The sequence below is a fragment of the Schistocerca gregaria genome, chromosome 1, assembly GCF_023897955.1.
Source record: "Schistocerca gregaria isolate iqSchGreg1 chromosome 1, iqSchGreg1.2, whole genome shotgun sequence".
NCBI classification, from domain to species: Eukaryota; Metazoa; Arthropoda; class Insecta; order Orthoptera; family Acrididae; genus Schistocerca; species Schistocerca gregaria.
In genome coordinates, this window is record NC_064920.1 from 505,165,842 (window position 1) to 505,187,455 (window position 21,614).

Here is a 21,614-nt window from a genome sequence, read left to right on the forward strand (position 1 = left end):
TCTTTGGAGTCTCTGTGATTGGTTAAACACGAGACCTTTACTATATCAAACAATTCAGCTTTTGACAAATGACCATTGCACTGTAGATTTCAGGTGATTGTTGCCAACTGCTGTTGTTCCAATTTGGAACTTTTGTGTTTTTGTGGCAAGTTATGCATGAAGAGTTTTACAGTGCATTTGTATTTTTTCCAAGAAAAAAGGGAAGTCAGAATTCCTTTTCGGCCCTTATGCATAGAAAGTCAGATGGTTGTTCAATATGCTGCGGGGGGGGGGGGGGGGGGGGGTAGAGGAATCTCAGTGCTATTCTGAAAAAAAAATCTCAAAGTGCTGACTTTTTTACAGTACTTTAAAATGTATTTTATGAGGCACTGAACTAGGAAAATTGTATTTTACACTGTCGTGTTATATCACAAATGTTGTATGGAAGTGTGATAGTTCTGTAACAACAGTGCAGGATTTTAAAAGTGTCCAATATTTGTTTTGTTAATGGACAGACATATATATTCATTCACATTGAAACAAAGTTGAATGTGGAAAATGGTTTCATTTTATAAAAGTGTAATGCTAGGCATGTGCTTAATATACAATAGTACTTTTTAATGACTTATGTAAGGTGTAAAGGAAAAACAGAAATAATTATGTGAAATTTGCTAGAGTCTTAAGATTTTCTACTTGTTTCCATTCAAGCAACTCCTTATACATGCCATGTAATTTCAGGGTTCAAAGTACCTTCTTGCCAGCTCACCAATGGTGAGTCATTTTAATGTTTACTTGCAACAAGTTGGCTCGGTCTGTCTTTCCAAAATCTCCCTATCCTGGCCCTTTCTGTATCTTTCCACTTGTAGTTATGTGGTATTTCTTTTCAATATTGATGGTGCATAAGTTATATACAGTCCTTTTTCCTTTTTGTAACAACATTCTATTAGTTTTGCATAAGCATGGGAACTTTGCATGGTGGACAAAATAGCTTGGAAATTACAGACTTTAAAAGAAGCACTTCCAAAAAAAAAAAAAAAAAAGTCATATCCGGTATAAAAATTAAAACAGAATGGTAGGAACCTGTAATTTACTATATGTATAACCAGTTTTGTTACAGTTGATAGTAGCTCTGATTTTAAAAATTGTTTGCACACAATTTGAGGCTGTCTTTCATTTTGAAAACAGTGTTACGTTAGCTCGAAAAAAATTTCTACTTACATGACCTGCTGAGTGTTCATGTGCAGTGGAAAACTGTGAGAAACAGAAGAGTCAAATAGACAGTGCAAGATCACATGAACAACAAAAACAATGCTAATGATCTTGATTGTTATCTTTCCTGCCCACCACTGCATTAGGCAATTATTAATCCCTGACTACTTGAAATATAATATATGTTTACATCAGTGAGATTGAATTCTGTGCTGTGTTTGTTGTTGAAGTTTAAAGTATTAGTGAATAAAGAATAGGCTTGTGAGTATTTTGGATTGATAAGAAGTCTAGTGCTCATTTTGTGTTGTTTTCGTTGATTGAACTGTGCTGTAAAATATGAAATTGGTGCTGCAGTATTTTAATCAGTTTCTCACATGTTGATAGACTGCAAAAACAACAGTGTCAGCATATCTCATTGTAAGTAAATTGTTCAGTGTTCAGTATTGTTTGAAATTGTGAAGAATCAAATTTTATTACAATATGCTTAGGAACAAAATTTTAATGCAGACCTTTGGCGGAGGTACGGCTTGTCGCGATAGTGACGTGAGAATCTGTGACAAATGTAAAAGTTGGGAAGTGTTTCTTTCGTGCATGTGAACAGTTGTACAACAATTGTTTCCGCATGTTGTGTAACAGCACTAGATTTAATTTTTTGGACCTAAAACATGCTGGAAGCTGTGGGAGTTTTCTTGTAACTTTGAAATTGCTACAAGTATTAATGTATGAAGCATCTTTGTTCAGATCATGTCATTCTACATCTGCATATATACTCTGCAAACTACTGTGATGTGCGTGGCAGATTGTACTTCCCCTTGCACCACATATTAGGGTTTCTTCTTGTTCCATTCGCATATGGAGCCTGGGAAGAATGACAGCTTAAATGCCTCTGTACACTCTGTAATTTGTGTAATCTTGTTCTTGTGGCCACCAAGGCAGCAATGCCTAAGAGGCTGCATGTGTTTCCAGATTCCTCATTTGATATTGTTTCATTAAACTTTGTAAGTAGACCTCCGTGAAGTAGTTAATGTCTGTCCTGAAGTTTATATCAGTTCAGGTATTCCTACATTTTTTGTGAGTTTTCCTGTAAATCAGGCAAGCCTGTGACAATTCTTGTTGCTCTTCTTTGTATATTTGCTGTATCCCCTATTATTTTTATTTGGTATTGATTATACTCCCTTGAGTGATACTTAGTGGTGGTTTGCATGATTATTTTGTAACCAAGCTGCTGAATTATGTGAGAAATTAATTCCTTTTAGTTCTTGCCGATAAAGGCTACAGAGGTTTTGTTGTTTGGGAAGTTAGTCTGTAGTTGCTTTCAAATTTTGGTTCTTCATGTTTGTGTGTCTGTCTGTTTCAAATATTGGAAATTCACGAGTGGAACAATATGTAAAATAAGGGAAAGACAGTCGCTTACCTGTAGCGGGTTGATGTGTGGAGCATAGAAACATTAACAGCAAAAAGTATTCTCTCTAGCTTTGAGCTCTTGCTCTTTTTCCATTAAAAGTGTACACATTCACATGCAGGTGTGGGAGTGATAGTGTGGGTGTCCACATGAATGTTGCTAGGAAAAAAAAGAAAAAAAAAGCAAGAGCTCAAAAGCTGATGTGAATACTATTTGCTGTTATGTGTGTCTGTGTTCCACATTTCGGTTTGCTCTAGATGAGTGTTTATATCGCCCGTATTTTATGTTTTTCAAATATTGTTTGTTATTGGAGAAATATAGAGAAAATAGTTGTGGAAATTTTAGTAATGGAAATAGAGAAAAGGGTTTGTCTTTCTGATACAAGAACAGAATAGTTAAAGGTCTGAAATTTGATGCTTATTGTTTCCAGATTTCAAAGAGCATTTAAGCACTAGTTAGTAAGTTCGTTAAAAGTTCCTTACGTAATTTGGAAGATTCTTCGATCAAAATGATCAGGTACAATTCAGTTTAAAGGCTATGTATACATGCATAGTGTTAACCTTAACGAACCCATTATTTTTTAGTCACACCCATTTGTCTATGGAATAAGAGTTGTTTAATTATTGGGCAAGTGGTCAAAAATTGTTATGCTATGTATTGAACTCCTTTCTGTGGCAACAACAGCTTTAATAACTGGTAATAAAGATCACTTTTTCATCTAGTGTTGTAGGTATGACATAGCTGTTCTTCTCAAATTGTGATTGATTATTCATGACGATTTGTATATATAACATTCCACGTGGGAAAATATATCTAAAAACAAAGGTGCTGTAACTTACCAAACGCAAGCGTTGGTTTGTTGATAGGAGACAATAAAAAACACACAAACACACACACAAATTTCAAGCTTTCGCAACCCATGGTTGCTTCATCAGGAAAGAGGGAAGGAGAGGGAAAGACGAAAGGATGTGGGTTTTAAGGGAGAGGGTAAGGAGTCATTCCAATCCCGGGAGCAGAAATACTTACCTTAGGGGGAAAAGGGACATGCGCGCGCGCGCGCGCGTGCGCGCACACACACACACACACACACACACACACACACACACACGCACATATACAGACACAAGCAGACTTACGTAAAGGCTCGCATTTGTGCAAACAGTATTTTCTTTCTAAGCGGTGAGTTACCCCCAGAAAGTTATTTCATAACACATTATCTAGTGGAAATATGAAAAAAAATATGTCTGGAGGTTGACGCGTTTGTTTCAAAGGCAAGCACTTACCCAAAGAGCTGGAAAAAAGTCCAATAAGTATTCCTTTGTAGCAGTTCATAAGTAATTTATCACAGAATGCTCTTTAAATTGTAACTGAATTGGCTCATTACACAATTTTAATTAGAGAGCTATTATCATTGCTGAGGTTTGAGAAATGTCTACATTTCTTGTTAGAATGTAAGACAGTGCTTTGCCACACTGCGGCAGTTGCATATTACAGAGTAATGTTGTAATTCACATGAAATCCAGCAAGCCAGTTATTTTTTTTAAACATGCAAATTAATACAAATTGCAAATGTGTGAAAATTTTGTTGTTCGTAGAAAAAGAAATACCTCGTTTCTTCACTAAATCACTTAAACATGTGCAACAAGTGAATGGCTTTAACCATGAAATCACAGTGGCAACATACCTTCTTTCCTGGCACCAAAAAGGGCACAACATTTAGTCTGACCTTCGCTTTTTTTATGAAGAAAGGTAATAATGGCATTGTTTCCTTAGTATTGTAGAAATAATGTCATATAATCAATGTAGGCAATAACATGGATAAACAGTTAAATAGAATAGAAGCTTCATTGTCACATGACATTTCACATTCAATCACTTGAATGACACTTGTTGACATGTCAGTATGTCTACATAAGTACATCATAACCCTGTTTTTATGTTCCTGGAGTTCATAAATATATTAACTCACTGCTTTATATTTTTTAATCATTTTGTCAAACACTCTATGTGCGGAATGATGATTTCCACCAGCTTTTGTGTTATAGTGTTTCCACCATTTACATGTAACGAAAAAACATTAAATTGAGATATGATACTGGAAAAGCATAAGCTTTCAAGTAGTGCTTACAAACATTACACAATACATTTTCTTTAGCTTTCACATTTAGCAAGGTGGTGCATTGGTTAGCACACTGGACTTGTATTCGAGAGGATGATGGTTCAGACCTATGTCCGGCCCTCCTGATTTAGGTTTTCTCTGATTTTCCCTAAATTGCTTCAGGCAAATGCAGGGATGGTTCCTTTGAAAGGGCATGGCTGATTTCCTTCTCCATCTTTCCCTAATCCTCCTCCTCTTCTGCTTTCAGCTCCTTAGTTCTGAATTTCTAGAAGTTGTTAAAAGTGTGAACAGTTTCCAGTGTTAGTGCTTTATCTCGTAACAGTGCCAAACTAACAGAGATTATACTGTGTGTAGTGTTGTTCATAGTTGCATTATTGAAAGAAGTGTTGGTTTTGGTTAAAACTACAATATTAGTCTGAATATAAGAAAAGCAACAACAATAAACAAGAGCTATGGTAGCGCCTCATTTAGATAATATAAAAAACTGTAGTCAAACTGTCACCGATATGGCACACCTTGCAAGAAAACTGTGAAGCAGACTGGAAGTTTTGGCATATTATTTCATTAAAAGAATTTTTATATGCACCAACTTGCAGTGACAAATTATGAATTGATGTATGCTGCACTGTTGTTGTGGTTTTTTATGTGGTGATTTCCAAAACAGTGGTTAGTTTGGAAAATTAAAGCAAGCGAAGCCTAAATGATTTAAAAACAATTCTAATTGTCGCTCACTTTTGGTGCTTCTTTCGGAACATGTTCCTTTTTTTGAGATGTTGATTAAGATGAGACCTGACTGCTGAGTTACATTTTCACTGCTAATTCCTCTCTGTATCATGTCGTATTATATTTCTTTATACTGCCACATATCTTCTTACTGATGTACATTTAACTTTGTGGTGATGTTAATAAGACAGAATTCTGTCATTCAAGGGCTTTAGGATGAAAACTATTCAATACTTCACAGCAACAAATCACTTTTAAAAAGTGTGACATCACAACTGTTTACATTAAGTTTGTTTGAGCACTTGTCAGTGGACTTGTGCACATGCACAGAGCTGAAGTCTGTATGAGTGACACCTCCTGCTCTTGGTTACTTGAAGTGTAGCTGTTTGCTGTTTCAGTAGTTGCAGCAAGCAGCCAGATGCCATCCAGAACAATTTCACTGGCATATCCAATGTGCCAGATTCGTGCATCTGCAGAGCAGTCAAACGTTGTAGTAGAGAGGGGGCTGTTTTCACGTGACGTGTATTCTCATGATTTTTTGCTATTTTCTCTTTGTTTACAACTCTCATATCTAATGATCTTCTGATACATACGGCATTACGCCATAATAAAGAACCAAGTATGAGATAAGATACTAGAATTCCAAGAAAACTGACAACACAAAAACCACACTGTAAAGCTTAATATCAGGTAGGGGCCTACTTCAGTTTGAATCCGAATATAGAAATGTTCACTTTAAGCCCAATTATACATTTTAATATGGTTTACAAGATTCCAATGCTCCTGTAGTATTGTCTGATATCCCGTTCCTTTTATAACATAATGTAAGATATCTTAATGCTATATATGTATGAACATACGTAAATGTTCACTTGAAGATGGCTAAACGGGCAGATTTGGTCAGTGGTACTGAACAAAATTTTTGGTTTCAAGAATATTGATAGCTTACAAAATTTTAAAAAGCTGCATTCCATGAAACACAATGTGTCAACATTTGTGTGTTACCTATTCTAGGCATAATGTTGTTTCTTAATTTGTGTTGTTTACATCTTAAATATACAGAATGCCAATCTTTGGTAAATTATAGACTGGTAGTACACTGTGTTTCATCATCATAACTACCCGCATGGGTTTATTCCAGGAAGCAACTGGAATCACTCAACAGAGGAAAGTCCACTGGACCTGGAGGGATACCAATTCGATTCTACACTGAGTACACAAAAGAACTCCCCCCCTTCTAACAGCCGTGTACCGAAAGTCTCTAGAGGAACGGAAGGTTCCAAGTGATTGTAAAAGAGCACAGGTAGTCCGAGTCTTCAAGAAGGGTCGTCGAGCAGATGCGCAAAACTATAGACCTATATCTATTATGTCGATCTGTTGTAGAATTTTAGAACATGTTTTTTGCTTGCGTATCATGTCGTTTTTGGAAACCCAGAATCTACTCTGTAGGAATCAACATGGATTCCGGAAACAGACCCATAAAATATTAGATACAGGATCCCAGGTAGATATCATTTTCCTTGACTTCCGGAAGGCGTTCGGTACAGTTTCGCACTGTTGCCTAATAAACAAAGTAAGAGCCTATGGAATATCAGACCAGCTGTGTGGCTGGATTGAAGAGATTTTAGCAAACAGAACACAGCATGTTGTTATCAATGGAGAGACGTCTACAGACATTAAGGTAACCTCTGGTGTGCAACAGGGGAGTGTTATGGGACCATTGCTTTTCAAAATATATATAAATGACCTAGTAGATAGTGTCGGAAGTTCCATGCGGCTTTTCGCGGATGATGCTGTAAGTATACAGAGAAGTTGCAGCATTAGAAAATTGTAGCGAAATGCAGGAAGATCTGCAGCGGATAGGCACTTGGTGCAGGGAGTGGCAACTGACCCTTGACATAGACAAATGTAATATATTGCGAATACATAGAAAGAAGGATCCTTTATTATATGATTATATGATAGCGGAACAAACACTGGTAGCAGTTACTTCTGTAAAATATGTGGGAGTATGTGTGCAGAACGATTTGAAGTGGAATGATCATATAAAATTAATTGTTAGTAAGGCGGGTACCAGGTTGAGATTCATTGGGAGAGTCCTTAGAAAATGTAGTCCATCAACAAAGGAGGTGGCTTACAAAACACTCGTTCGACCTATACTTGAATATTGCTCATCAGTGTAAGGGATCCGTACCAGATCTGGTTGATGGAGGAGATAGAGAAGCTCCAAACAAGAGCGGCGCGTTTCGTCACAGGGTTATTTGGTAACCATGATAGCATTACGGAGATGTTTAGCAAACTCAAGTTGTCCAAGTACAGAACTCCATACATCCCCTCCAAGCAACATGCAGCTGTGCTTGCGCGTGTTCACCTTGTCCTCCAGTGTGCACGAAATTCCAAGCAGAAGTGTGCCAAAGGCATATGAGTAGAGCAAACGCAAAATATGGGCTTCCTATGTCGTCATAGTTGCACAAGCGCAGTAACTCCTGTTTCCTGGTGAATGCTCAAACAAACCTGTTTCTAATAGATCAAAAGAAAATATTTTGAATGACTGTTTGAGAGGCCTCACTTTAAACATAAATCTCCTTTTACTCAAGATAAATCATGTTGCAAGTGAGTGTGTTTGACTCTCGTTCAGAACTTAACACTTTTGAGACATTGCCACTTAAAAATTCCTATTCTTCAGGAGAAAGGAAAAAACCTTGTTTCACAAAGTGCCTAGCATCCAGTGTTCGTTGGTCTATCGATTATTCATATGATTTTGAAACTCGTCCCTGTTGATTTTTTTAACATTTTTGACCATATTCTAAGTTGATTTCTGAATTTCATAAGTTGATTTTTGAATGCTTGCATAGTGTACGTGATGTCTCTGCCAGAGGAATCCCGTTCTCATCTAGAAATATACTTTCCTGCAGGCAAAAGGGGACAGGGCCACACGAGCTGAGTGGAATAAAGCCAAATGGGTGAATGCCAATAGCTGTTGGTTATGTGGTTTACTGGGTTTGCGAATGATCAGCTTTTTTATAGTTACTATCGAATTCCATAGATTCAGACTACCAGAGTGGAAATAAATGATAAACAGGAATAACATATAAGAAACATTATGTATTATCTACTCGATGTGTCCAAGAAAATGAAATTTTGGCAGAAAAGTTTTGGCCTGATTGCTGCACTAGTAAGAGTCAGTTGTACAGGCCCCAACTAGCAGCCGCTTCAGTTCAATTCTGGGAGTAGTGCAGAAAACGCATTGTACGAATACGTATTAACGCCAAACGAGAATAAATGCAGGAGAAGTAAACCTGTGATTGTGGCAGGGTTCGTGAAGTTTACCGGAGAATGAGTCTTGACACTGGCAGGAATAGTTACAGAATTAGTGATGACAAGATTGTTTGTTAGACCGAGGAAGGAGAAGAAACGGTGAAATCACACAAATTATGGAAGAATACGATGATCCCGAATTTATACAAAAATTTCGTACTACTACTTTCTGATCTCATGCTTGAGAAGCTTGAGCATATGAATGAAATGTGAAACTACTTCCTAACATAAAGCTTTTTGCTTCTAGTAGGCCTAATAGGCATTTGATATTGGTACTTAGTGAATTATATTCTGTTGTGCTATAAAAATGACCATTTGTACCAAAACAGTCTTGTTTATTTGGTGTGTGTTACTGCTGCAATATTAGACAGACCTATTTTACTTCATGTAGCAGACAGTGACAAAAAGACGTAATCAGATCAAGCAATGTCACCAGTCTTGGATACTATTTGTATTAACAGCTATTTCAGTACTAGATGACGACATTCCGATTTTTCAAATTTCAAAATGTTTGAAGAACTTTAATGAGGTAATAGATCCTTTTGCAGAAAAGAAAGCATGCCATGCAAAACTCTAGCAATATTAGAGAGAAAGAAAATGCTAGGACCTAAGGATTGAAGAAATGTGTACTGTTATCTTGCCTCTGGTCTTTATGTATCCGATATTTGATTTTATGTCACACAAAACAGCAAGTTATTAGCTAATAGGCAATAGAGCGTGCAAATTTTCTGAACAGTTCTTATTCTTACGGTTACAAATAATCCCATCCAGTATTAATTGTGAGGGCAAAGCGGCTGACTGAGAGCAAGAGAGGCACCACAGGACATTTTAATTTACACTGTCATGAATATAATTTGATGGCATCCATTACAAAATATACATGTTTGAATTCCACACAGCGAAAAACAGTTATGTGTGATGAGGTGTGGCACTGCACTTTGGCACACTTACGGCCAAATAATACGTCTTACATTTCCTCTAACATATATGTTTTATGTATCGGACCGTTCAGAAAGATGTGTGCTACAAAATGAACATTTTTTGAAAAGTCGATTTTTAAAATTTTTGGTGTCTTATCTTAAACGCTTGCTGGGGGGTGTTCAGAATTATTGTAGATCCGGGGCAAATGCACAGAGCAGTCTGGGTTATAGTGGGGAAGTGGGTAGTCTCCACATGACCCTTGGTTATGTTTAGTGATTTTGCTGTTTCCTCTTCGTTTACTACTCTGACTTCAAATGAAAACAAAACAGATTTCTGTGGCCGGGACCTATCAATTGAATTAAAATACATTCACATAATTACGGAGGGCTAAAATGTTATTAGCTTCAGATCTTATTTTATTTCCAAATTTTTGACAGTCAAGCATTAATCACTTTGCAAAACAATGAAGTTATTTTTGTCCGTTTGCTAAGGAAAGTTGGCTTTGATCTTTTCTGTCGAGGCAGTCAATTTATTTTAAGCGAAGTGTTAAATTCCGTGCTTCTGGGTTGTTTCCACTGTTCATTGCATTTCAAGTATACGTTTTTATCTTCTAGCGCGTATGGCGTTATGCCACAATAAAGAACCAAACGTGAGATAATGCAGTTCTGATATTCCCAAGAAAATTTACATCCTGAAAACCACACTGAAATGCTTGATATCAGATCAAGGCCTACTTCATTGGGAATCTGGACATGCGAATGTGCACTGTAAGCTGAATTATGTATTTTAGTATGGTTCAGGAAATTACTATGCTCTTGGAGTATTTATGAAAATATCGTAAGATCTATTAATGTTTTACACATTCAAACATATGGGCTTCCTACATCATTGTAGCTGCGCAAGCCCAGTGATGCATGTTATCTGGCGCTCTCTGGCAACTGCTGGAATGGACCTATTTCTAACAGGTCGCAGGAAAATATTGCGAATGGTCGTTTGAAAAGCATTAAGCCTAGTTTACATGATGACTTTGGGTTGCACAACTCATTGTGTTGAAGGAGTTGCATGCAAATGGTTTCATATATCACTGTAGACATGGCGAAGCCAGCATACACTTCAGTTTCGTTGTTTGGTGGGTTTCCGAGTCGTGTCTGAAATGAAACTTTGGCAGCTGCATTTTGCATGAGTTGTGATGGAGTTAAAGTTTGTTGCACGGAATCGCTGCATCAGGGAAAAAAGAAACATTTTTCGATTTGTGACTGGATGAAGAAAATGTCAGCTCAGTTGCTCAGCAATCTTGCTGAAATAATTTATAATGGAAGACCCAAGAAGTTCCTTTAATTATAGTAGAATATCGCCAGAACTGTTCATGTTTCTTCTAAATAGAGTTAATTATGCGATACGCGAAACATACTGGGATGCATGAAGCTCTGAAATTTCATATCACGTTATGTGCATTACTATCTAGAACACTTGGCATGCTAAGAACATACAGTTTTAGTTGATGCTCGTTCATTAACACCAATAATTATCATCTTTAATACTAATAATTATTAACATTAACGGCAATAATTATTTGAAGCAGGCCGCATGAAGAAGAGAATGGTCTGCAAACTACTGTCTTGAAGATAGATCTGCACAGTGGCACCATTTCAAAATTCAAACATATGTGAATGGGGAGCTTTGCTGTGATGTTTTAAGTAGATGGATATTGAATAAAGAATGCAGCTTTTTGATTTTTTTACCCTTCCCTCATGTCAAAAATATTCCTTAAAAGAGTCGGGCAACTCAAACAATAGGATTTTAACCTTGTAGATGAGAGAATTTCCACTGCCAAAATTGTACTTGCTTGCACTTTTCTTAATTCAGTTGTATATGTGCTCTTAATTCAATAAATTTTGGCCTGCAGCACAGATATTGTCAAACCATCTATGTTCTGTGACCGCACATTATGATCTCGGGTGCATAAATATGTTGCTTATTTTTGTAATCGGCATCACTGAAACCCCACAACACCTATACAAAGCATAGGTATTTGAAAAGCGAACATTATTCTCCGTTCCCCACTTCATATATCAGTTTGTCCACACACTATGACACACACAAACTCGAAGCTTGTGCAACTAGTGTCGCCAAAGTTTGAATACACCATAGCTGCACCAACAAGTTGGGCAAACACATGGCGCGCATGTGCAGTGGCCAGTAGCACAGTTGCTTGCAATCTAGTATTGTCCTGTAAACTAGGCTTTATTTTCAAAGTAAATTTCCTTTTACGCAAGATGAACTATGTACGAGAATGAATAATGAATTTCTTAAATCGCAGAGCGTTTGACCCTCATTTAAATATCAAATCTTTGAGGGCAAGCTATTTAGAAGAATTTCAAACCCAGAAGATTGGACATTTTTGTTGTTATTAAAAATTTTACTGGTGCATTTGTGTGATGTATCTTAAATTGTATCACGTACAAAAAAGGTCAACATTATATGTGAAAGCTTAGCTTCTTGCATTTTACTAATCTGTGGGTAGTGGAGAGGGGGTGTGGTAATTACAACAATAAATAATCACCTCCGTCAATTACTATGAATACTTTTAATTCTCACAGCGTATACACAATGAGTGTAGCATAGTGTGTACTACAAAGAACTGATCTGGTAGACACAGTTGTTCTCGCTGTGGTAGGGTAGCGATATTGTCACGTAGAAGAAGGTGTAATTAGATGAATGACTAACTCCGACTTCACTTAACGAAGGTTTACTCAGCACTTGCACATAGAAGTGTGTTGAGCGAACTGCCTCTTACCAGAACACATCAGTTTATTTACAACTACAGAACATTCCTGTACATGATTCTTGACATTTGTGGATACTTCTAGAATGTACTCGAACCGAATATAGAAATTAAAATTGTACAGTCCAGGTGAATTTTGAACTCACGACACCCTCCATGCTTCAGTTTAGTATCATAACCACTACACCACAGTGCTACTCAGCTTCTTCTGTGACAATATTATTGGAGAGTGAGCCAGTGGTTCTACATCCTCACAAATCTTGGAGATCAATATTATAAGTGAATGCTTGGCTTTTCTTGTAGCAACACTATGTATATTAGTTTAAACTATTTACTCATCCTATTTGTGTGTTTGCGCTACGTAGCAGTGATGTTGCTGTTGGCTGACTATTTCACTTGTTCTTTACTGTGAATATCCACTGTCATTGGCTGGTGAGATAACGTGACGAGCTGTGACTGGCTTACAAAAGCGCATCGCAAACTTGATTTCAATGCTTCTGAAAGTAACACGGCGATGTTTGGTGGAATTCTCATTTATACTTTCGTAATACAAAAATATGCAGCGAAAATGTTGCTGCACATCAAAGATCTTTCCAAAACTGTTTACCATAGCCATTCAAAGGATCGATAACTGCTCTGAGGGAAAGTATACTGTCACTTAACATGGAAAAGTGTATTTTCACCCAGGAGAAAATGTGTTTTTAATTGGGAAAAGTACAGGAAGTTTTTTTCCTTGTCCGCATATACATTGTGCTGGAGAAAAAAATTGTGATACTTCCCACCCTCCGCCCCTCCCTGCAGGGCTCTGTATATATTAATTTCAACAATTAACTGTTCCTGTTTGTTTGTTTACGCTACTTGACAGTGATGTTGCTTTTAACTGACATCATCACATGAGCTGTCTTGGTTGACACAAGTGCATAGTAATCAAGATTTCACTGCTTTGGAAGCTACCATGTTGTGCTTGGTGGAATTTGTCTTTATACTTTCATAATATGAAAATTTGAAAAGTACATGTTTCTGTGGATCAAGGATATTTTCAAAACACATTGTTTTTTGCAGGGTTTTGTATCATAAAGTGCCAAGAATTTCTACACCTGTGTATAAAACCTTTACCTTTAATAGGAATGATAAGTTTTACGGCTCCAAGGAAAAGTATACTGTCACTTAATATGGAAATGTATTTTCACCTGGGAAAAATGTATTTTTATATGGGGGAAAAGTCAAGGGTATGTTTTCTTGCCCTGTATGTACCGTGTATACTGAGGCACAGAAAAAATAAAAGCACAACATACTGCAGATATGACTATCTATTACCCTAACATCATGACTGTCGCTCCCCCAAAACCAGGTGTTTCACTACCCTGCTCTCCCGTGGTTCCTACGTTCTTCGGGAACCACTTTCCGCAATTGGCCGAAGAAACGTTGTTTTGTGACATGTACCTGTGACAGTGCTCCCACTTGAGATCAATCTTCCCAGTAACCCACAGATTGGAGGCCCAATGCCAAGCAATAGCTGAAGGAGCCATGGCCTGTGTGTTCCATTGCTGCCTGCTCTTCATTTGTCCCCACACGCGATGCAGACAGCACCTTGAATGAATCTTGCCTACCAAAGGGTACCGAGGAAAAGAAGAAGAATTGGTACAATGCTCCTCTGGTGCCCATGTTTGTGGATATGATTCATCTCCACTGGTGAGCAGTGATCCTGCAGTGTGACTGCCTCTCCTGGCCCCTTCACACCTAACTTGGCCACCAATTATTCAGTGAAATTGTAATGGTTACTGCTGTTACCTGCCGGACTGCAACACTTTTCTTCTTCTTCTTCTTCTTCTGAAGTTTGCGTTGCTCGCCAAGAAATGCACTTCACTGATGACAATCACCAAATTCTCCATAGTTATTGTGTGTTCTTTTGGAATTGCACTGGTCTCGAGGGGTCATCTGGAGGGGTCTGAACTTTGGTTTGTACAAATGACATTGGTGAATGGAATCCCTTCATACCTCATTGGAGACAATAGCAGTTCTAGTGCAAATGAGTTCAGCGATTAAAGTTATGTTGAGTTGACCACATTAATCCAACAACTTTTTCTCTATGTGTTCTCAGTGAAGTTTCTTGTACCCACTTCAGTGCTGCCCATGTCACCTTTTCAGCTATCGGTCTAATGATCTCTTCCCTTAATCTTGTAGCTTCGCTACAGTGGTCACTGCACAATGATCTATGTGACAGTGAACACTTTCTGGCAATCCTGTTGTTTTCTTGCAACCACCAGACAGAGTGACCCCCATGCTTGACACTTACAGAGCCAACTAGCCTTTGTATGCCTCTTCTGTTACATTCGCTCCCCCTCTATTGGATTGTAGTTATGGAGGTGTGTAAGGTCTCTTGTAAGCAATCGTTCAGGATGTTGCATTGCTGTTCTCCTTTCTACAGGAAGTACCCCCTCCCCACACACACACACAAACAGCAGCAGCAGCAACATCATTAACCAGTGCAATGATGGACCAAAGACACTGCAATAGCTAGTCAAGATCGCTGACGTGCCTTACAGTGATCCAAACATCATCCTTTGAAGACAAACCTTATCACTTTTTAGTGACTACACACTAAGGCTCACTATTTAATCAAGCACAGTAAGAAAGACTGAGGGTAGCCCTATGTATCCTCTCTGGAAATGCATCGCTTCATCTCAGAAGTGGGCCAAGCTCCATGGTCTTACTGGGCTGCCAATGTTCAAAAGCTGTTACAGGTCTTCTTGTGCAGGATGATCTTCATACCGATTCATCCATTCTTGCAGGCTCTTACCTCATCCCACAACCCAGCCAGAGGCCCAGATTCAATTCACAATCAGATGATAAAACACCTCAATGCTCTCCAGAAGGTAATATGTTCTCAGGGTTATCAGCCATCTTTGACGCCAAGGTGCCTTCGCTTCACCAAAGCGTGGTAGCATAGTTGTCCTAGTGCTTAAGCTAGGCAGGAACTTAATGTCTCTCAATAATTATTTGGTGATTATCCTGACCAGTGCCCTCTGTAAGCTACCAGAAAGGGCAGTTGTCTGTAGATTAAATAGGGTTCTTGTACCTCAGTACTTTTTGTCTTCCTATCAGTGTGGTTTTTGGGAGGGATAATCCACTACCAGCCTTCTATTTAGATCCAGAGCAGTAATCCGACAGGCTTTTTCTAAATGCCAGCAACTTGTTGCAGTCCTCCTTGTCCTGTGTAAGGCATATGACATCACCGTGGATCATCACATTTTGCTCACCTTCCATGACTGGGGCTTCCAAGACCTCTATCAATTTTTATTCATCAGTTTTTATCCCACTGGTTGTTTCAGGCTAGAGTTGACAGTGTAGTCAGCTTCCTGCAGGTCCAAGAGAATGGCATCCCACAGCACTCTGTCTTCAGTGTCACTCTTTCCTTGTTGCCTTTAATGGGTTAGTGAACTGTGTTGGGCTGCTGGTCACCTATGCATTGTATGTCAATTATTTTTGCATTTAGTACAGCTTCCAGTAGGTATCCTCTCATGAACACAAGCTCCAGGGTGCCAGCATGGGCTTTTCCCCGTAGTTTATAATTCTCTCCTCAGCAATGCAGGTTATGGATTTCTGCCATTGTACCACAGTCCATCCTGACCTGTGACTCTACTTAGGCATCTTGCTCCTGGAGGATGTTAGTGTATGGTCCCGTTTCTTTTGCCTCGTTTTTGATAGAAAGCTGATCTGGCTGTCCAGTATTTGTCACCTGAAGACTAACTACATGCAGAAGCTTAACATTCTCTGCTTCCTTGCCTCCATGTTGTGTGGTGAGGATCATGCTACTCTTATCCATGTTTACTGGGACCTGGCTTCATCTTTTCTGGGCTATGGTTGCCAAGTTTATGGCATAATGGCTCCTCCAGATTTACAACTGGTAGATCCAGTCCACCATCTTGGCATGTGTCTAGCCAGTGTTGCCTTCCGGACAGGTTCCACAGAAAACTTTCTTGGTGAAGTGGATCCCTCCTCTTCAGTGGTAGCAGCTCTTGGACTCTTATGCAATCACCATTAAAAAATTCCCTGATCATCCCAAGTATCCCATTCTCTTTACTTATGATGGGTGTCATCTTCCTGATATCTGCCCTGCGTGGGTGCTGTCAGATGGGATATGCTTTTACATATGCCGGAATGGAATGTCACACGCTGCCAGGGACATGTAATGTGTGTATGCCACAGTTGACACCCACAAGCAGAACCCTCCATTTTATTAAATTAATATGTACCAACTCAATGAGCAGTCTCCAGACTATTGACTGATGCTATGCTTGCCAACCCTTTGGTTACAGCTATTTGTGATCTCACTGACCTTTGTCATGTTGTCTGCTCAGTTGTCTTTGGTTGGGTTGATTTGATGGAAGAGGCCAAACAGTGAGGTCATCGGTCTCATCAGATTAGGGAAGGATGGGGAAGGAAGTCAGCCGTGCCCTTGTAAAGGAACCATCCCAGCATTTGTTTGAACCAATTTAGGGAAACCACAGAAAACTTAACTCAGGATGGCTGGACGCGGAATTGAACTGTCGTCCTCCCAAATGAGAGTCCAGTGTGCTAACTGCTGCGCTACCTCTCCCGGTCAGTTGTCTTTCTCTGCCTCCAAAGTTATGTTGGTATCCCAAGGAATGAAGTGGCAGACAGTTTGATCAGTGGAGCGCTTACTTACACCCCGTTTGCTTTGCTGACACTAGTGTGGATTTGTGGATGCACACATGATCTCTGTTTGCTCCGAAATTGAACAACATCTGGTGGGTTATGTGCTCCCCTTCCAATTCTCCCAGCAGGAATCAACAGTCCTGTGTTGTCCCCATATAGGTCATACCAGGTTAACCCATAGTTTTTTGTGTGTAACAAGCCACCCCCCACATTGTGGTTATGGAGCATTACAGACATTAGCTTATTTCTTGGTGGAGTGCCCCCTCCTTTTGGCTCTCTGTGCCAAGTATGGTCTTCCACACTCATTGCCTCTTAATATTGGCAGACGATACACGATTGGATGAGCTGGTTCTCAGATTTATCCATGAAAGTTTTTTATTCTCAGTTAAAAGGTTTTAATCTACCTCTAGAGCATGGCCAGGATGGTTGAGAATTGGGCATCTTGCATTATGTCTCAGGGATTCCCAACCCTACTTTGTTGACTAATCTTTCATCCCTCTTGTCCTCATTAATCACTTTTAGATTCAGTTTGCCTCCTTTCTACTGCACCCAATTTTCTATTCCGGGTGTTGCAGTTCTGTTGCATATGGTACATGCTTGACTATAACCTACATCTACATGATTACTCTGCAATTCACATTTAAGTGGTTGGCAGAGGGTTCATCGAACCACAATCATACTATCTTTCTACCACTCCACTCCTGAACAGTGCACGGGAAAAACGAACAGCTAAACCTTTCTGTTCGAGCTCTGATTTCTCTTATTTTATTTTGATGATCATTTCTACCTATGTAGGTTGGGCTCAACAAAATATTTTCGCATTCGGAAGAGAAAGTTGGTGAACGAAATTTCGTAAATAGATATTGCCGCGACGAAAAACATATTTGCTTTAATGACTTCCATCCCAACTCGCGTATCATATCTGCCACACTCTCTCCCCTATTACGTGATAATACAAAACGAGCTGCCCTTTTCTGCACTCTTTCGATGTCCTCCGTCAATCCCACCTGGTAAGGATCCCACACCGCGCAGCGATATTCTAACAGAGGACGAACGAGTGTAGTGTAAGCTGTCTCTTTAGTGGACTTGTTGCATCTTCTAAGTGTCCTGCCAATGAAACGCAACCTTTGGCTCGCCTTCCCCACAATATTATCTATGTGGTCTTTCCAACTGAAGTTGTTCTTAATTTTAACACCCAGGTACTTAGTTGAATTGACAGCCTTGAGAATTGCACTATTTATCGAGTAATCGAATTGGATTTCTTTTGGAACTCATGTGGATCACCTCACACTGTTCGTTATTTAGCGTCAACTGCCACCTGCCACACCATACAGCAATCTTTTCTAAATTGCTTTGCAACTGATACTTGTCTTCGGATGACCTTACTAGATGGTAAATTACAGCATCATCCTAAGAGAACTGCTCAGATTGTCACCCAGGTCATTTATATAGATCAGCAACAGCAGAGGTCCCAGGATGCTTCCCTGGGGAACACCTGATATCACTTCAGTTTCACTCGATGATTTGCCGTCTTATTACTACAAACTGCGATTTTCCAGACAGGAAATCAGTAATCCAGTTGCATAACTGAGACGATACCCCATAGGCCCGCAGCTTGATTAGAAGTTGTTTGTGAGGAATGGTGTCAAATGCTTTCCGGAAATCTAGAAATACGGAATCAACTTGAGATCCCTTGTCAATAGCGGCCATTACTTTGTGCGAATAAAAAGCTAGCTGCGTTGCACAAGAATGATGTTTTCTGAAACCATGCTGATTACGTATCAATAGATTGTTCCCTTCGAGGTGATTCATAATGTTTGAATACATATATGCTCCAAAACCCTACTGCAAACCGACGTCAGTGATGTAGGTCTGTAGTTCAATGGATTACTCCTACTACCCTTCTTAAACACTGGTGCAACCTGCGCAATTTTCCAATCTGTAGGTACAGATCTATCGGTGAGTGAGCGGTTGTGTATGATTACTAAGTAGGGAGCTATTGTATCAGCGCTATCTGAAAGGAACCTAATCGGTATACAATCTGGACCTGAAGACTTACCCGTATCAAGCGATTTGAGTTGCTTCGCTACCCCTAAGGTATCTACTTCTAAGAAACTCATGCTAGCAGATGTTCGTGTTTCAAATTCTGGAATATTCCATTCATCTTCCCTGTTGAAGGAATTTCGGAAAACTGCGTTCAATAGCTCCACTTTAGTGTCACAGTCGTCTGTAACAGTACCATCGGCACTGCGCAGCGAAGGTATTGACTGCGTCTTGCCGCTTGTGTACTTCACATACGACCAGAATTTCTTCGGATTTTCTATCAAATTTCGAGACAGTGTTTCGTTGTGGAACCTATTAAAGGCATCTCGCATTGAAGTCCGTGCGAAATTTCGCGCATCTGTAAATTTTAGCCAATTTTCGGGATTTCGCGTTCTTCTGAACTTCGCATGCTTTTTCCGTTGCCTCTGCAACAACGTTCGGACCTGTTTCGTGTACCGTGGGGGATCAGTTGCATCTCTTACCAATTTATGAGGTATGAATCAATTACTGTTGCTACTATATCTTTGAATTTGAGCCACATATTGTCTACATTTGCATAGTCAGTTTGGAAGGAATGGAGATTGTCTCTTAGGAAGGCTTCTAGTGACACTTTATCCGCTTTTTTAAATAAAATTATTTTGCGTTTGTTTCTGGTGGATTTGGAAGAAATGGTATTGAGCCTAGCTACAATGACCTTGTGATCACTAATCCCTGTATCAGTCATGATGCTCTCTATTAGCTCTGGATTGTTTGTGGCTAAGAGGTCAAGTGTATTTTCGCAACCATTTACAATTCGCGGGGGTTCGTGGACTAACTGCTCGAAATAATTTTCGGAGAAAGCATTTAGGACAATCTCGGAAGATGTTTTCTGCCTACCACCGGTTTTGAACTAGTATTTCTGCGAACATATTGAGGGAAGGTTGAAGTCCCCACCAACTATAACCATATGAGTGGGGTATTTATTTGTTACAAGACTGAAATGTTCTCTGAACTGTTCAGCAACTATATCATCAGAGCCTGGGGGTCGGTAGGAGCAGCCAATTATTAACTTTGTTCGTCTTTTAAGTATGACCTCCACCCATACCAATTCGCACAGAGTATCTACTTAGACTTCACTACAAAATAAACCACTACTGACAGACACAAACACTCCACCACCAATTCTGCCTAATCTATCTTTCCTGAACACCATCTGAGACTTCATAAAAATTTCTGCAGAACTTATTTCAGGCTTTAGCCAGTTTTCTGTACCTATGTTTTCAGCTTCTGTGCTTTCTATTAGCGCTTGAAGCTCAGGTACTTTCACAGCACAACTACAATAATTTACAACTACAATTCCAACTGTTCCTTGATCCAAACATGTCCTGTATTTGCCATGCACCCTTTGAGGTTGCAACCCACCCCGTACTTTCCTGAGGCCTTCTAACCTAAAAAACCGCCCAGTCCACGCCACACAGCCTCCGCTACCCGTGTAGCTGCCAGCTGAGTGTAGTGAACTCCTGACCTATTCAGCGGAACCCGAAACCCCACCACCCTATTGCGCAAGTCAAGGAATCTGCAAAACAGACAGTGGGACAGCTGTGAGTGTAATGTTTCCTGTCATATGCAGAGGCCCGGGATGCCCACCTGTTGACTTCACCTTCTTCATCTTACTTTTATTATTGACAGAACAAAAAATGTCCATTACATTTTTACTCTCCTGCTATGAATCTCCCGACTAGATCAGAAAATGTTCTCAGTGGATGTCTCTGCTCTCAGATGTGTGTGTGGATTGAGGGACTGATGATCTCATTGTTTGGTCCCTTACCATCCCCTCCCCCACCCCAAATCAGCCAACCAACCAACAGAAATGCTGAACAAACTGCACTGGAATTCATTGGGCCCCCATACGTATTGCTCCCATAGTGATTATGAGGACGAGATTAGATTAATCTACACTAGTGTTTTCTGTACAAAATTTGAATAGTTGTGCAGAATTTATGGGAAGAATTGTATTTGGGAGAACATGAATCATGTAAAAAATTATTTACCTGATTTGTAAAAAAAATGATCATCACAATTCGGAATAGATCCCCAAGAGTTCTACAGAAAATCCTAATGATGCTTTTTTATGCAGATAATAGCTTATGAGGTTATTACAATAATGAGAAGCTTATTTTCACTACATAAAATGCACATGGTCACACTAGGATCAGAGACCCACTTCACTAAAATGCAGTCTTTTGATCGGAAAAGTGAGTTGATACAAATCTACGCACTTGCAACATCTAGCAACGCTTACACTCCCCCCCCCCTCCACACACACACACACACACACACACACACACACACACACACACACACACACACACACACACACACACAGAGAGAGAGAGAGAGAGAGAGAGAGAGAGAGAGAGAGAGAGAGAGAGAGAGAGAGAGAGAGATTAATTCAT

General features: G+C 39.4%; 1 protein-coding gene across 4 annotated transcripts in view; it reads left to right on the forward strand.

The window, feature by feature from the left end:
• LOC126354367 (uncharacterized) overlaps positions 1-21,614 on the forward strand; it is a 104,916-nt gene that overhangs the window by 42,241 nt on the left and 41,061 nt on the right. For 2 of the 4 annotated variants that reach the window (XM_050003954.1, XM_050003964.1), the window contains exon 5: positions 718-750. The exons of the other annotated variants lie outside the window; for them this stretch is intronic. In XM_050003954.1, the coding sequence (XP_049859911.1) occupies positions 718-750 (33 nt within the window). The remainder of the gene's footprint in view (positions 1-717; positions 751-21,614) is intronic. 4 annotated transcript variants of the gene reach the window in all.